Here is an 18,130-nt window from a genome sequence, read left to right as displayed (position 1 = left end):
CGAAGCTCTATGGTTGCGTCTGATTTATCGCGCGAGAGTTCGAAATTCGAAATGCTGAACAAACAATAATTAAACTGTCACGACTGCATAACTTGCAAAAGCTAAATCGCGCGTACCAACCTATTATTCGTAAAACGGATTGTCAAAATTGTAAAGAATACTGATACACCTAATTCAGGGGTCGGCAGAAGCGGCTCTTTGCATAGACGTTTGCGGCTCTTCAGACATAAACTCCAATTTTACATATGAGTTTATGAGATAGAGCCGCCGACACCGTTCCTGGTTCACTCCAGTTGCAGTTAATAGATTTAAAAAGCAAAAGACTGTGGAGCAACAAATTCGCAGATCTGACCAGTCGCTTGGAAGAACTTGAAAGAGAGAAATCCAATTTGATCTCTCAGCACAAGTGGACAGCTATAAAATAACTGCCTATGATAGAAACAATAATATTTGATATATGGAATAGTTTGCCTATGACGCGTTAAAAAAACTAGCTTTTGGATTTTCACAATCTTTGGCTCTACATAATATTATTATATATGCGAACAAACATTCTCATCTTTGAACCAAATAAAAAATAAACTTTGAAGCAGAATAACGGATGAAAATGTACAATCATGCATTCAATTAAAAATAAGTTGGTAGCTATTTGCCAGATATAGTAAAGCTATCAAAAGCGATGCATGGACGCCGTTCTAATTATTTTTTTTAATAAAAAATCTTGAACTTCCCCCCCTTAAAAATCCATATACAAATATGCATATGTATTACATAAATGAGGCTCTTTGGTACCATTGTTATCCTGTTTCCTTAACAATTTGGCTCTTCTTACTTGACAAACTGCCAACCCCTGACCTAATTGATTAAAAATACGCAAGATGCGAGATATGAGGGTTCGGAATGAAAATAGGATAATATTGTAAATATACCACTCAAATAAAATATTAAGCGTTTATAGAAATTTTATGTACATTTAATGGCGTAGTTCCCTCGTTCATAATAAAAACACGAAATATGTAGTACCTACTTACTATATCTATGCATGTAGATTAATGAAATGACCTAAAATGTAGAATCCGGTATTCCAATCGCTCGTGGATCCTGGACCACGTAATCTAACCACCGCAATTTGAGTCTCCAAAAATTTCTCCGCCCAGCCCATTCTAGTCAAGAAGTTTTGATGATTTGGATGGACCATATTGGGTTAACCAAATTCCTAGTCGTACATTTAAAGCTTTTAATTAATCAAAGTGTATCTAGAAACATTGGAAAGATCAATATTTTTTTTAAATTCATAGATAATCGTACAATTTAAAAAAAGCTGTTATAAGCTTTCACCTTATTATTACATTTCCTATGATTATTTTTCAATTTAAATGTATTTTGATAGGTATTATACTTATTGATATTTATTGATTATTTTCGAATACAATGCAGTAACCAGTTTTCAAACATCTTCGATTAGGTACATAAATTTCGACAAACAGTTCTTCTTATGGCCTGAATAGCGGTGTTTGGCCACAGTACTCTCAACACAAAAAGTGATTGTCGTGGGTTTCATTCTATTGATCGCAACACATTCTAATTATATCCACCGTAGGTATATTATAATGATCTAACACTAACATTCTTCTTCTTCGATGGCGCTACAGCTCAAGTCGAGTCCTGGCCTCCTCCACCGCCGTCCTCCAGCCGGAACGGTCCTCTGCACGTCTTTTCCAGTTTCTGATATTTAGCAGGTGGTTGGCATCTTTTGCGATGTTATCACTAGGGATTCCAATCCCGGGATCCCGAGCTATTTTCGATACCTATGAATCCCGGGATTGATAAACATAATTCCGAAACTTTCGGGATTGATTTTTCAATCAATTTTTATGGAAAATAAAATAAAAACGAAAATATAACAGAAAAAATACTTTTAATATCAAATAACTACATTAGAAATAAACTGAGTATGAATGAAGTTTGATTTATACCCATGTGTAAGTTGCCCATTTATTTTATTTTGTCACGTAAATTAATAAAAATGAGAAAGATTGAAAAAAAACAATTCTTCGCACTATTAACAAAGTAATTCCACCATGATCTCATACGTTTTACGGCAGTTTCATATTTGGCTGACTAATTAGATTTATGAAGCGGAAAGGCCATAAGTAGGTACACCATGATTTGCTTTACTATTTTATTAATCATTTTCATTAATTAAATCTTTACTATCAGAAACAGTAATCTCATATTAAATTCACATTATTATTTATATTACGATATTATTTACTCCATTAAACTTATGTATTTCCAAGATTGAACGTATACAATATTAACAAGTCTTAAATAGTATAAATTATACTAGATTTATTTTTGACTGATTTTATCAATGTTATTTGTAAATATATTTTTTTATATTAAAAATGGAAAAAATGCCAATCCCGGGACCAGTCCCGGGATTGTCAAATTGTAATCCCGAAATCCCGGGATCAGAATTTTGGCTCGGGATTGGATTCCCTAGTTATCACCCCATCGTGTGCGTGGCTTTCCCACTGGTCTTTTCCCCCCTGGGTTTCGTTCGAGGATCTTCTTCGGTATCCGTGACTCAGGCATGCGCTGGACATGGCCTGCCCAGTTTAGACTCTGGAGTTGTATGAAGGTGGAGAGTTTTGAATCTTGGTATAAGCGGTATAGTTCCGTGCTAACACTAACATATTATGACATGTATATTTTCAGCCGGGGCAATCCACTCCTGGATGAAGGCCTCCCCCAGCTCCCTCCACTCTTCTCGGTTCCTTGCTTTTCACTGCCAATTACTTACACCAAACCTGACAAGTTCGTCAATCCAGCGGGTTTTGGGGCGCCCCTGTGGCCGCTTAGAGCCCCATGCAGAATCCATGATTTCGATGTTAAGGATAAGTTGCCGAAAAGCATGACTTAACTATAGACTATACTGACTATAGAGTTAAGGAATCCTTAACCATAGACTACTTTTGTTATGAACACGCCTTCTTCTGTATTACCATTTACCACTGACAGCTGCTGTCAAAATAAATTCGCGTGTCTATAAAACAGTCCATACACTCATATTCATTTAACAATTTATCTCAATATGGATATTGATGTTAATTCGTTTAGCATGTATATGCAGAATATTATTTTACTTTTTATACACTAGTCCGCAGAAATACAAAATGCCAGACAGAATGACACTGGACGCTAGTGTTACCATGTTAAAAAAATATCTTGCGGTGCCTGTGAAATCACCTATAATGACTGATAACGGAGACATAAGAGTATTATAATTAAATATTAATTATGTATTTATAGTTATTGCATTTATAAAGTGCAGTTGTCATATTTTTGTCATCGTTTAACAATTACAAAATAATTTACCTAAACTATAGAAAAGAGAATTTTGAAATATGGTATTATTTTCAATAGAAAAAATGAACGAAGCTTTTAAGACAAGGCGAACCATAGACAACCTGATCTTAACTAACGACATGTTTCTGCATAGTGTTTTCTGCTAAGGAAATTTTAGTTATGATAAATGTTTCTGCATTCCGCTCGTCCCTCGGTTACCACTGAATGAGTGTATTCGTCCATCGGTTGTCCGTTCGCCGTGCGATATGTCCGGCCCACCGCCATTTCATCAATTTTGTGACTTCTATCACATGTACTTGACGTTATTTTTTTCTTTCTTTCCAGGCCACTGCGCGGCCCACAAACTGCTGCTGACGACAATACAAATTAACGTAATGACGTTATTACGTCAGTTTTAATGCAACTGTAGCAAATGAAAACATCAATAAAATAAAGTTTTGAAAAAGTGATTTAAGAATGGGGACCATAAAACAAAGTCTACTGCCAAGATGGATTGGTTTCGGAAACTGCATTCCAGCTATATTTTTTATCATTGCAAATTTACAATGTAAGTATAATGTCATATCTATTTTGTGTTTGTTTACTAAGTTTACTTCAGAGTACGTGCACCTGGTGGCCCGTTGTGTTTTATTTTTAAAAAAATCAATGTTCAGCTTTCACCTCTAAAAAATATTTATTTCTAATTCCATCACAAAAAAATATAGTGTACCTATGATAATGTATATATATTATAACCTTTCAAAGAGATTCGGTGTATTCCTACTGATTGTAAATTCACGATAATTTATAATAAATAATATTGTAATAGGTACTCTGTACTTTCCACATAAATGTATACTGAAAGGTTCTTTTACGATATAGGGATATTACACTCACCTGCACATCTAATCTATACAGAAGGCTGCTATCGGCAGCTATCGAGGGTAGTGTATCATATTTATGTATTGAGGCTAGAGATGGGTATTTCCCGATAAAATCTCAATCTCGAGTTTCGGGATTTCCCGAAATGATGAAATTTTGAATTCTTGAGATCCGAGATTTCCAGAAAAGGATTCTCGAGAATTCTCAATAAATCGGCAAATTTAAAAAAAAAACCTGTAAAAATCAGTGTAAAAACAGACAAATTCCAAAAAAATATGATTTTTTTATTTATATAAGAAGACGAACAAAGTAGAAGTAGGAAAACAAAAATAATCCAAAACACTACTTATTAAAATAAAATTTTTAAAAAAATGTCAATCACTGCGTCTGACAATCGCGTACGTTTTTGAGACACAAAATTCCCTGATGTTGCAAAAATTGCGCTCATTTTGAGTCGACGTTGGCTTAATTGTGTTGAATGCCCCGATCAGTCTTTGAACGTTTTGTGTTTTCTATCCACTTTTTTCATAAAGAAAATCGTTTTTTTTTTTCAATTAATATTTGTTAATAAAAAAATCCCGAATCCCTAGGAAAAAGTCTCGGGATCCGGGATTTCCCGAAATGTTAAAAATTTCAATTATCAAGATTCGGGATGGAAAATCTCGAAAATTTCTCGAGAATTCCCGTCGGGAAATTCCTGAAACCCAACTCTAACTGATGCGATTAATTGATACAATTATTTAACTGTTCGAACTGTCAATAAGTGCTATGCTTTATCTCTTAATATCACCTTTCTTGGCTGTGTTAACCTTTAGAGATAGACAGTTTTGACGGCTAGATTACTTATTGTAACAATAATTATATACCCTCGATAGCAGCCTTGTGTATAGAATAGATTCGCTGGTGAGATTTATTTACGTAGGTACCTACCTACCTATTTATATTAATACCAAAATTTAACGTTATATTTAATAAATATACCTACCTACTTTTCCTAAAACATTATAAATATAAGTACCTACTTACTTACAAATATTATTATAAAACATTTTTGAAAAATATTTACATCGAATCTGTGACCGTCGCATTCCGGCATTTTTGAGCAAAGGTGCTATATTCTAGCATAAACATGAATACAAATAATTTAATTATTATCTTCAATATATGTAGTACCTACTTAGTTCTAATTATTTTATACGAGAGGGTTTACAAATTCTAATTATTAATACGTGGTGAACACCAAGTAGTAAACACATTATTTATAAGTAGCGTTTTTTCCTTTTCTTCTCTCAACCCTTTTTTCCAAAAGCTTAAATAATGACAGTCACTAAATACCTACTGCTAATATATAGATGATCAATATGATTGAGCAAATCGTATAAAATTAGTTAAGACTTGAATAATTTTAAGAAAGTTTTCGGGATTTCTATCGAAATAGTAACCGATTCTCCCTTCAAGAAAAGTAGTATAAGTACCTAATTATTTTTTTCATCAACTTTTCAGTTTCTTCAGCATCGTCAGAAGCAAACAACTCCAGATCCATGTACTACGTCTGTCCCCCTGAATTCTCCAGATTGGGCAGCAGCTGTTATTATTTCTCTCCCACCATGGCAACATGGCAGGATGCTCATTTTGCCTGCAAGGTCAGTATTTTCTTTACATTTCCTTCATTGTAATATTATTGTTGCAAAATGACCTACACGCCACTTCTTTTATTGTACGTAGTAGGTATATTTAGAATTTATATGCAATTCACTAGAACTTGTATTGTACGTTACGATGGTTGAATACTATTTTATATGTGTAAATATTAGTAAAATTAAATGATTATAATATAATATATTATAATCATAATATATAATCATATTTCGAATTTTTTCACGAACTTTTCTGTCAGTTTCAAACCCACGATCATATAGACATAATTATGTTATTGAGTAGTTTATTAAGGAAACAACTCAATCATTCCCATGTGGACAAAGTTTAGTAAAAATAATGATTATGCTAAGAAAGGGTTATTCAATTATATTACACATTCAAGATTTTTTGTTACCTTTTATTTAAGTATAGAATTATAAAAAAAAAATGTCTAACGAATGGAAACAATATCTCAAAACCAACAAAACCTTAGTTATTTCCTGAGGGAGGTATCGAAATTATTTCATAATACATTATAACAGGGTTGGTGAACCTTTTTATGTACGCGTGCCAAAATTTCCCAAATATTAATTTTTGACTGTTTGACGTGCCGAGCAGTTTTTTGAGTAATTTCAGCAGGAAAAAAATGAAAAAAATAGTTCTAAGAATTATATTAAAAAGGTTCAAAATTTTCTTCAAAGGAGTTCTTGAGTATTACTATAATGCCTAATTAGTTTGGTTGTTTACGCACAATTGACACCAAATTTTCTCGGATAAGATGAGGCATGCTCTCCGCGACGCGGCTTGCCCCGCCGCCTGATGAGGCCTGTGCTATAATATTATTATGTGTGACGTATAAAACCTACGGGCCGATCTATGCAATTTAAAGTAAATATAATGCTTATTCTTGAAGAGTATCTGCCTGTTATTTTTTATACAATGCGATCTGTCATTTATGCATGAATTTCGTCGTTTCCGTTTGCGCATCTATTGATAAATATTGTTGGTAAAAATATTATTAAAAACTGAAAAATATATGCACTTTTAATATTATATAATATGTATTTAGGAATTCGTAGATTTTTTTTAAAAATTATATCTAATTTTTTACTCTTTAACATAATACATTCGCGTGCCATGCAAAATCATCTCGCGTACCATAAGTTCGCCATCTCTGCATTATAATAATATATTCCTGGAATATATTATTACATCTCAAAGACGTTAGTTACCTACGAATAAAAGTAAAGAAAACACATCACTGAAAAGTAAACCATTATGTACCGTTAAAATCGTAAAAAAATATTTTAATGAGGGTTACTTTATCGCTCTCATTCTTTTCAAATAAAGTACTTACTCGAAACTAGACCACCACAAATTGCCCCAAACTAGGGCGAATATTCTTTTAGGGCATTTTCACTTTTTTGTGTCAAAAGTGGGGCGGCCGGAACATAATTACAATTATCTACTAAAGATAAATATCTATCAGGACAACAACGTGTTCGACAGAATGATCCGTGCATATAGAATAATTATAATGGATTGGTCAAGTGGTTCAGAATATTGCATGCGCGGTTTCCCTCAAAAACAAGGCCAGTCCCAGGAAGTGTGAGGCGCGACTGGAGCTTTTGCGCGAGGTCGCTCTAGTTGCGAGGCATGACAATTATATTCACGTATAAGATGAACATATTTTACACTAAAAATCTCATCTCCGAGAGTTACTCTGAAAAGAAAGTGATAATCACTATTCACTCCCATTCGTTTATTACCGCACGCACCATAGATGTGCTAAATTTGGAGTGCTTCTAACCACTCCAAATTTAAAAAAAAAAAAAAAAAACAGCAAGGGACATTTTTTCGAGAAATTATTTTATTGTATTTTTAAATACCCAATCTCCTAATACCCGAAATATTTTAATCAGCTGTCTAAAAGTATGTTTTTATTCATATTGAGTTAATTTGACTCAAATATATTTATATAATATGTAGGAACGATTTTAATGTCCCCTTTTATATTTTTTTTTCTTCATTTTCTCATGGTAAGTAAAGTACTTACCCAGTTTTTTGGAAATATTTTCTTGAATTAAATAATATTACTAATAACATCTACCTACTAAATTTTGAGAAAAAATCATTTTGAATCATTACAATTTTAATTCTAAAACGATTTTGAATAACTCCCTTTCTGGGTTTTGAATTTTGACTACCGAGCTTGCAGTGTACAGACCTATAAACTTATCTGGAGAATGGCCAAAAATGGAATTACGAACTACCATAGCACACCATATTGAAAAACGTCATCCGAATGTCAGATTTTACCAGTTACGACTCGTGGGTAGTTTTCGACAGTGGCTCCTCCATCTCATTCTCCAGATAAGTTTGTAGGTCTGTACAGGCTTTTCTCGGTACTACTCATTTCGGTAATACATCTTATGAGCATTCACACCAATTATTATTATGCATATATCTATCGGACACGTCTCTAGCTGTCACAGCCATTGTTGTTTATGGCGGTTGACATGGGGTCTACAATCAAGGACGGCATCAAACTAGGCCTCTTTTATTCTCCTGCCAATATTATTTGCCCCCCGAGATAGTGATCCTGAATTTATTAAAAGTATGTCCAAGATGTTTACCTTGGTTTTGACTAAATGCCATGAAGTTTTATTATTTTGTGTGATATATATTAGTGTTATATCGCCGGTGTGATGCATATCTAACTTATATTAAAATAAAAAAATATTATTTTGCATGCATAATAGGTGCATAATCAAATAAAGGGAATGCATATAGAATATATTATATTCATATATGTGAATAATAACTATTGGCACGATATATTATTTTACATGTCAAAAGCGTGCTTCACATTTTAAAGGTATGTCGTTAAAGTCTTCATTTTAATAGTAAAAGTCAACGGAAATGTTATATTGTAGGGAAATATTTTCTTGCAAATTTACTGCATTATCTTTCTATTTTCAAACGGTTTGTTAGCTACGAGCGGTGTCATACCAACATGAGAAATATTACTATCTATATAGGTCAGTGGCGCACCCAGGAATTATTATTGGGGGGGGCCCAAGGAGGAGAATGTAAATTAGTCCCATAGGCTCTTTTTCTTCTTCATATAAATATTTTTACATATTTTCACAATACATGGCGATATACATAGTTTCAACTAGTTGAAAATGTCCCTCTGAGGCGGACGAAACCGGTCCTAATCTATTTAGTAAAAGTGGAATAAGTAAGTACTAAAAAAAAATGCGTTTTATTAAATTAAAACAACCGAATTCCGAATTCCACCGAAAAAAATGTTCTTTTGATTTACACCACCACCGTAGTGAGTGTAGTCGTTCTTTTCGCAGAATGTTTATCGCAGATTTTTGGTTTTTTATTAATATTGAGGTTCCAACATATTAATTGAAAATGGACAAAAAAAGTATTATTGCATAATTTGTAAATTGCACAACCTACTCAATACAACACTGCCTTATATCTCGTTTATCGGTCTTTTGTCTATTGCACTAGGTGTACCTACACCATGGCCCCCACATCCTGAAACGGGCCCTCAGGCTAGGGCAGTGGTCGGCAAACTGCGGCTCTTTGGCCCCTTGAGTGCGGCTCTGCCACAGATGCTCTCTGTCATATTTGACATGGCTACAAAGAAGAAGCAAAGAAAATGGAAGAGGATAACCGTAAATGTGATGTTGAATAGACCGAGACTTCGCGTTTATTCAAAACTTAAATGGCTTCCCGACCTGTATTTATGTGTCGGCAAAAATTGGCGCATTCAAATTTAGAGAGATACTACAACGAAAAACTCGTAATTTTTCGCTAAATATTCTGCCGATGTTGCAAGGAAGAAAGCAGCTGAGGAGAAGAGTCAATAAAAATAAAGTTCTGTATTTAATTAGGTACTGAATAAAATCTGTCAACAATGTTAATATTGCAAGTTTTGTGGTTGGTAAAAAGATTTCCAAGAGAGGAAATTAAGAAATCGATTTATTGATGAGAACCTGGAATCGTGCTTAAAATTAAATCAACAACATACGAACCTGACTTACCCAAACTTTACAAGGAGATGCAAGGCCATTATTCACATTGAGTTTGTCAGTCATTGTCATGATTCAATTTTATGGATACCTGACTTACAATTTAATTTTTATTAATAAATAAGATCATTATTACGTATGATATTCAGTTTTATTCAGTGTACCTACCTATAATTTAATTAGGACTTAAAACTTTAACTAAAGTTTATTAAGTAAATTAGCAGTGTACCTACTTACTACCTACGTATATAATTTAAGTTTAAGAAATTTGGCTCTCAAAAGAAATCTCAATCGTTGTACTGTTGATATTTGGCTCTATTGACTAATGAGTTTGCCGACCACTGGGCTAGGGTATTTGACGGGCCCCCTATCCACTGCTTAGATTAAAGGCAGTGTAAAACACTACATTAACGTTTTTCAAATTGTGTTTTAGTTCAAATTGAGGGTACTTATACAGTGAATTATTGGCGATTTTCAATACATCTACTTTAATAATGGAGCTGTCGAGTATCGACACATAATAATCAGAAAATATATTGGACATTTATATAAATTTAAATGTTCATAGTCATGAAGCATAATAGCGCCGCAGGCGAATTTTTTTTACTATTAAAGCTAATTTATGATGTGTGTTTATCTCACTTATCTGGTCAACCCGACACGCCGGGCCCCCCACAGCCCGGGCCCCCAGGCTAGAACCCTGTCAACCCTCCCCAGCCATGACCTATACCACTCCGGAATTCGGGTGGACACCGAGAATTTCATTAGGGAACAGGTTTCTAAAAAAACCTGACATTAGTGTTTCGAAATTTTTGTATTAGAAATTAAAATCTAAGAAATATTACTAAAAAGGGTGCTGGAGAATTACAAATCATTTTTTGCCGTGTTGTTTGTCTAAACCCAAGGTATAGTTTATTGGCTTTCGATTTCAATATGTAAAATCATTCTGATGGTTTTCATATTTTGGGTGCGCTACTGATATAGGTACTAGGTATACCTATAACTTATTAAAAATAATTGATCATAAATTGTATTATTTTGGCAACACTGTAAACACAAAACATTGTTGTTCGATTTTTAAGTTATTTTGTTTTGAATATTGATGGTATTTAAATATGAAATGCTTCATTACGCATGTCGCATTTATATGCGGGTAGTGTCTTTTGTCATTACTCATTATGCACATTTTCTGTGCACATGAAACCCGATCGTCAATCATTTTCAAAGGCAGTTATGTTGGCGGTCTGCCTAGATCTCTATCAGATGGATACTTTCCACTAATAAGCGTCATGTCCTCAGTTTTCACGGAAATGTGTAAGAATTCTAAGCACATAAGATTGTGTGTTAAATTTGGTCTCTGGAAATTTCAAATTTAAACTAAAATCAAGTACCTACCTTCTGTCGATAGTATTAATTATATACTTCAAAATATTAAATTAAATTTGTTCTCATTATAGTGTCTATACAAAATCGACATAACTAAAATAATGCATAATGCACAGAGAGGTAACGAATTAATTTTTCATTCTCAATATACATTGCAGTCGATAATAATATTCTACAATGGTGAATGGGTAATATTCCATTTAGGGAGTACCTATTTATGATGACCTCTAATCAATTCAATGGAACCGCCCACCATGGAGCATACGTCTGCGCTGAACGCTTGCAAACTGTTGCGATATGTGGGTAGGGGTTCGATATATTACAAAAATTGACTATAGTGTGTTTTCATTCAATGGGTACAAGATTTACTTGTTAATTTATATTTCTTTGATACAAACCTTGGGGGTGCCTGTGACGTCACCACTAGCGAAACATAAAACACAAGCGTGAAGTTAGATAGTTTTGACAGAACATAATATATATCATAGTTATACCAACGCCGAGCGAAAGAAAACGATGCAATATGCTTTATGTAAGAAGTCAGAAATAATAACGGTAACAATCATTAAATTTCCTCCATGTAATTCGTGCGCGCAGTTGAAGAAATAGCAATCTGCGCAGTTGTTCCACTATAATTACTAATCCTAGCAAAAAATATTCAGATATTATGTGATGTGCTTCTACTTGTGAAAGTCTATATTTTTGAATAGTATGAATAAATCATCACACATTGTCATATAGCAGGGATGGCCTGTGCGTCGATCGTGATCGACCGGTCGATCGCGAAGGTATTTTTTGTCGATCGCGGACATAATAATTTATTGTACTGTCTTGTTCAAACGAGTCAAAACTACTCGACGTTCCAGCTCTTAAAATCCGCTAGTTCTTATCACTTCTCTTACCATTATCAAGAAATACACTCATGCGAAGAACATAAGTGATGAGAACTTGGAAGAAATTCTACAGGAAAACATTAATAAAATAGATGTATATTAATACTTTCGACCGAAGGTACTTGATGGAATTTGAATTTAAATTCTAATGGATTCAAGCTCTGTACTATTCCATTTAAGTCGTTTTTTTGCGACCCGGGTTTCGCCTTTCGGCATCTTCAGGCGTCGTGTACACTCACCAAAGGCAAACACACACTGACAACGAACACCCTTAACTCTACCTTATATAGTAAAACAATACAATAAAGTAGGTAAAAACTCCATTACAGAAGAACGATCCAAAAGAGAAGATATATTTAATGCATTTCAGTCGTATATTAATCGTACTCGATTTTTTATTCATAAACTACTATCAGTAACGACTGATGGAGCTTCTGCTATGGTTGGAAATCATGTTGGGTTTATTACTTTATGTACAAATGAGGAAACAGTACCCACTTTTATCAGTTATCATTGCATTATACGCCAGTAGGCATGGCTCCCACAAGGGGGGGTCTGACAGGGCTCTAGCCTGAGGGGAGCCCGGCGTAGCGGGTCGACCAGTTAAGTAAGAAAAACACAAATCACAAATTTGCTCGACTAGTGAAAAAGTCGCCTGCGGCGCTATTATCCTCAGAGGATATTTAAATTTTAAAATACATGGCTGTGCGATGCAATTTGATGTGATATGGTTATTGATGTAATTAAATTATATTAATTCATATTGTGTAGAATTTATTTATTTCCTGGCGAAGGGTTGCATGTTACTTGGCTACTACAAAAATTTTAATATTGGATTTACAGGTAAATTGTGTAACTATGTCAAAATTACAATTAATGTGTACATACTTAATTTTTTTAGAAGTGAAAGACATAATAATATTGCTTAAGTATATTATTCTCGTTAATTCGATGTTTCTGTATCGTTATTTTTTATATGTATAAAATATTAATTTGTTTTCAAAATACATATTTGAATTATAAAAAATGGGTTTTTATTGTTCTCCTATGATATAATTACTAGTGATATCAGTCGATCGCCATTAATATTTTTTTCAACTAGTCGATCCTAGAAAATAAAATTGTGGTCACCCCTGTCATATAGGTATTAAGTAAAGTAAAATCAGGCATAAATTTTACGGAATGACCGGGTATATGTTTTTATATAATACTGTATACCTACCATAGATAAGTATATCATAATAGAAAAATAAGATATATCATAATAATTATCATCCTCTAGGTCAGAGCTTTCCAACCCTTTTTGGTTGGAGGGATCCCGTATCATGTAAATCTTAGGGTAACCGCTACCAGAGTGACCCAGTATAAAGATCTAAGGGCCCTTTTAAAACATCACACATATTTTAAAACTTTCTATATACTTTTTAATCAATTCTTAAAGACCACGTGAATATCTAACCGGGTTACGTCGTCTAAAAATCTTAATTTAAATTTATTTTTACTAAACTATACATTTTTGCGAATTCTCGCAGAACATTGATTAGAAAACATTGCTACAGAGATCTAGTTTCTAGCTAGGGCAATATAACATCATGAGATATAATATATATGTTAAAAATAGTATTATAAAATTGACCTTCTCATAAAATATTATTGAAATAGTTATTCCATGATCTTCAGTATAGTAATACTCCCACAAACCTTGCTTTTAGTGCCCACTCGATGTGTAATAAAATCAAAGGCGTTCCTGCAAGTATCGTAAATTCAAGTATTATGATACCAATAACCAAACCATGCAATTAAAACCACATTCAATACATTCACATTTTATAGATTATTATATTTTGTAATGCACATGATGCATTTTTACCTTTTATTGTTAGGTATTTATACGTGTGTCATGAAAAGACACTCAACAACTTTCCATAATGTAACTGATTCAACGTTTTTAAAGAAAACAGAGTTACTTTAACGGCCCACGTGCCAAACGTAGGTCAACATGGAGGTTTTATGGTATTTTCAAAGCATTAGCCTGAACATTCCTTAAACGTTGTAGATAATCTATTTATATAATTTTGAAGCATTATCCTTTATATTTATTTCAAAATATTTGATGACTGCATTAAGAATTTTTATTACATAAAATAGTATTCTTTTAACCCTCTCCATCTAATTTAGAATATAGTCATATTTCAGTACATCCATGTGCAGTGGTGTTAGGATTTTTTAGATTTATTATTTTTTAAACGCATTTATAAAACCAATAGTAAAATTACTATTAACATTATATAGTGAAATATTTACGATAAAAAATTATATTTTATAATCGCTGTGATCCCAAATTTGACAAGAATTAGGCATTTTATTATTCAAAAAATGTGCACGATTAACACATTTGAAGATAATTCTAAAGATACTGATTATAAGCTGTGTTTTTGACCATTCAAATGTGATAAAACATCCTACGAATAATGATTGTTTTATAATAATTATTGAGTTATTAAGATAGTATTTTTTTGAAATACGCCATTTCTATTGGCATTTCCCAGTGGTTATGCTACAACATACGGCCGTGGTTTTGGAGGTTCAACTGGCTCATAACTTTAAAAATTGTAATATATTTATTTTAATTACTTTTGGATATAGTTGAATTATGCTTAAGTCAGTCATTCCCAATGACATAATATGGACGAATCATCTGGGGAAAAAATGACACTCACTTTATTGTCGGGTCTGCCGAATGGTTCGGTTCGAACGGGTTCGCTCAAATGAACATTGACATTAGAAACACTGCTCTAACGCCATTACAATAAAGGTCATATTGCTATAAATTCCCGATGCGTGATATCGCATAATGAAAATTTCGTGGCGTCTACCTATACATGCGAATTTACTTGCTAGCTACTGTATTGAGTGCGTCGTCCATTAATAATGTCATTGGTCATTCCACACAATTATGAATTAATATATTATTATTATACAATATCACAAATACATTCTGAACAACTGGAATTGTAACCAATAAACGGGGGGGTTCCTATTTTTGATCTGACTGACAAAACCGAGTACCATTCGATTCTTCCATTGGATACTTGATAAAATATGGGTTCCAACTTTCAAATTTACGTAAACGTTTCAATTTACCTCGTTTTCCTACAATTTACACACTCATTTGTCTTGAGTCCATTTTATACGTCATCATTAGGGGTTTTAAGTACTTTCAGAATATACCTAGTAATAGTTATGGCATCAGAATTTAATAAAACTTTCACTTTTTTTACACTCGCATCTGCGTACTTTCTACGAAGCGACCGCTCTCATCTGTTTATGAAAAACCGAGCAACTGTCCGTGGTGTTTACATATCAATATCGTCTCAATTTACTGGCTACAAATAATACTTCAAATATTTGTTGTGATAGGCAATCAACACTTCATTACAGTCATCAATCAAAATATATGTCAAGTGAACAGATTCAGATTAACAAAGATCAATCATCGAATGATATCGACAATGTACTGCTTATTGACTTCCCCCAAGTTTGATGCTATTTTAATACATTGTATAAAATAGAGAGGTTAAAATCAATTTGATAAATCAACACAAAATTCACGTGAGTATTTGAAAAAAGAATTTGTTAAAATGTATTGAGTAGCGGCAGCTATCGGAACTAAAATAATAGGTACCAACACAATACGTTGAAGAAACATTCCTATAAAATATATGTCTAACGGTGGCAAAGAATAGAGGTAGGCTGTTAAAATCCGCCATAAATAGTGCATACTAAACTTTGTCAGACAGAGTATTTGTTTTCATTGAAATAAGACTACAATTAAGTATTTACAGATGGTACTTACTGGTCAGTTTTTAAAATTCCATTAAACCATGCGAAAACCACGCCATAATAGATAATAGTCAAAAAATATATAATTATAATCTATCTATAAAATATCTAAAATTATGCAATTAAATCATACATCACTTTGGATATTTTACAGATAAAATAATATTTTTTATCTATTATAGTTCGGTTAGGCAGGGCTTTTTAAGAATTTAAAAAAAATCGACAATATGTGTAATATGTATTCTTAATCCAACGAAAACAAATAAGTATGAATGAAAAAGTCTGCACAATTTTGTCGTATCGCCCTAAATATACCAAAGCTATTATGGTTTGGTTAGGCAGGGTTTAGTTGGCTTTAAACACTAACCGACACCATCCATTTCTACATTGTAGTCTTAGTTCAATAAAAACAAATACGTATGACTAACAAAGTTTAACTTGTACTATTTATGGCGGATCTTAACAGCCTACCTCCATCCTTCGCTATTGATGTGTGGTAAGTATCAACGTCATGGCCCCCATATCTTGAAGCGGGGTCCCAGGCTAGGATTTTTAGCGCCCCCCCCCCCCTACCCATCTCTAGGGTTAATGGCAGTGGGACTTTTTACAGAATCGTTTTCTAAATGTTGTTTCAGGTAAAATTAAGGGTATTCGGTGCATTTTTAGCGATTTTTTGTATTGAATAAACCCATTTGAATTATGGATTTGTCGAATATCGACACACAGTCATCAAAAGTTGCATCATACAACTAGACATTTTAAAATGTTAAGACTCTAGAAAGAAAATAGCTCCGCAAGCGAGTTTTTTCCCCATTAGGGCAAATTTGTGATGTGTATTTATCTCACTTATCGGGTCGACCTGCCACGCCCCCCCCCCCTCCGAGAGCCCGGGACCCCAGGCTAGAGCCCTGTCAGCCCCCCCTTTGTGGGGGCCATGATCAACGTATTAATAAAAACATGTTAACCACTCTCATTTTGTTATAATTTATTTTATTGTATTCACTGTCAATACATGGTGGAGCTGCATTGTATTATTGATTAATATTAATAAAACGCAAAATTTATTTGTACTTATTCGACTATTTAATAAATTTTGACCGGTTTCGTCCGCCTCAAAGGGACATTTTCAACTGAATAATTGCCATAGGTAAATTTATTTTGACATATACAACGAATAATATTGAAATGAATATGACGTTTTACAATGTTTTACAAATGTAACTAAATAATCTAATATGGCGAATAATCTAGCATCGCAGACGAGCAATTCGAAATAGTGTCTGTGGATTTATTTTCAAGCCAATGAATGTTTATTTCCGAATCAAACTAAAACGTAAAGGAGCAAGAGGAGATGTGTGGTCTATTGATTTTTTTATGACTCGCAAACAGATGCGATCCACTGCATTACTAATGCATTTCGTGGCGATCGTCGATCTCAATGCATACGCGAAATATTTACACTAGCTAAGCACGTTTTTCTAAGGTAACCAAATGCCAACAGAGGCAAGACACGTCTCTACAGATTTACAGAATTACAATCTTTAATTAAATATTTTTTTTATTCAACAAATAATTCACAAGATTTAACGGCCCACATGCTCAGCATACGTCAAAATGAAGATTTTATGCTATTTTCAGAGCACAACCCTGGACATTCCTTAAACATTGTTGATAATCTATTTATATAATTTTGAAGCCTTATTATCCTTTATATATATTTAGATGACTGCATAAAGTATTTTTATTACATAAAATAGTATTCTTTTAAACCTCTCGCTCTAATGTTTTAGAATATAGTTATATTTCAGTACATCCATGTGAAGTGGTGTTAAGATTTTTTATATTTATTATTTTTTAAAAGCATTTATAAAACCATTAGTAAATTTTATGTCGACACACTATGTGACACACAATTTATGTCGTAACACTCTAATTATTGAAGATACATAATTTTGAAAACACTTATGAGAAAATATATTATTATTTTGAAAAAAGACACTCCGGAAATTGGTATTTTTTATACTTAAATCATGACCAGTAAAATATGTCACACCGAACGAAGCTCTCAACACCCCCCCCCCCGCT

The 18,130-nt window shown here is 33.2% G+C and overlaps 1 protein-coding gene across 6 annotated transcripts in view; it reads left to right on the top strand.

Annotated features, from left to right (window-relative positions):
• LOC147068591 (uncharacterized) overlaps nucleotides 1-18,130 on the top strand; it is a 147,121-nt gene that overhangs the window by 113,084 nt on the left and 15,907 nt on the right. For all 6 annotated transcript variants that reach the window (XM_085953208.1, XM_085953212.1, XM_085953210.1 and 3 more), the window contains 2 exons: nucleotides 3,697-3,919; nucleotides 5,737-5,876. In XM_085953208.1, the coding sequence (XP_085809334.1) occupies nucleotides 3,829-3,919; nucleotides 5,737-5,876 (231 nt within the window). In that variant the 5' untranslated portion in view covers nucleotides 3,697-3,828. The remainder of the gene's footprint in view (nucleotides 1-3,696; nucleotides 3,920-5,736; nucleotides 5,877-18,130) is intronic.

The sequence above is a fragment of the Rhyacophila brunnea genome, unplaced genomic scaffold, assembly GCF_057557595.1.
Source record: "Rhyacophila brunnea isolate RB1 unplaced genomic scaffold, BYU_Rbru_1.0 scaffold_3, whole genome shotgun sequence".
In the NCBI taxonomy this organism is placed as follows: Eukaryota; Metazoa; Arthropoda; class Insecta; order Trichoptera; family Rhyacophilidae; genus Rhyacophila; species Rhyacophila brunnea.
The sequence above is the reverse complement of the archived record's forward strand: the minus strand, read 5'-3'. Positions and strand labels throughout refer to the sequence as shown.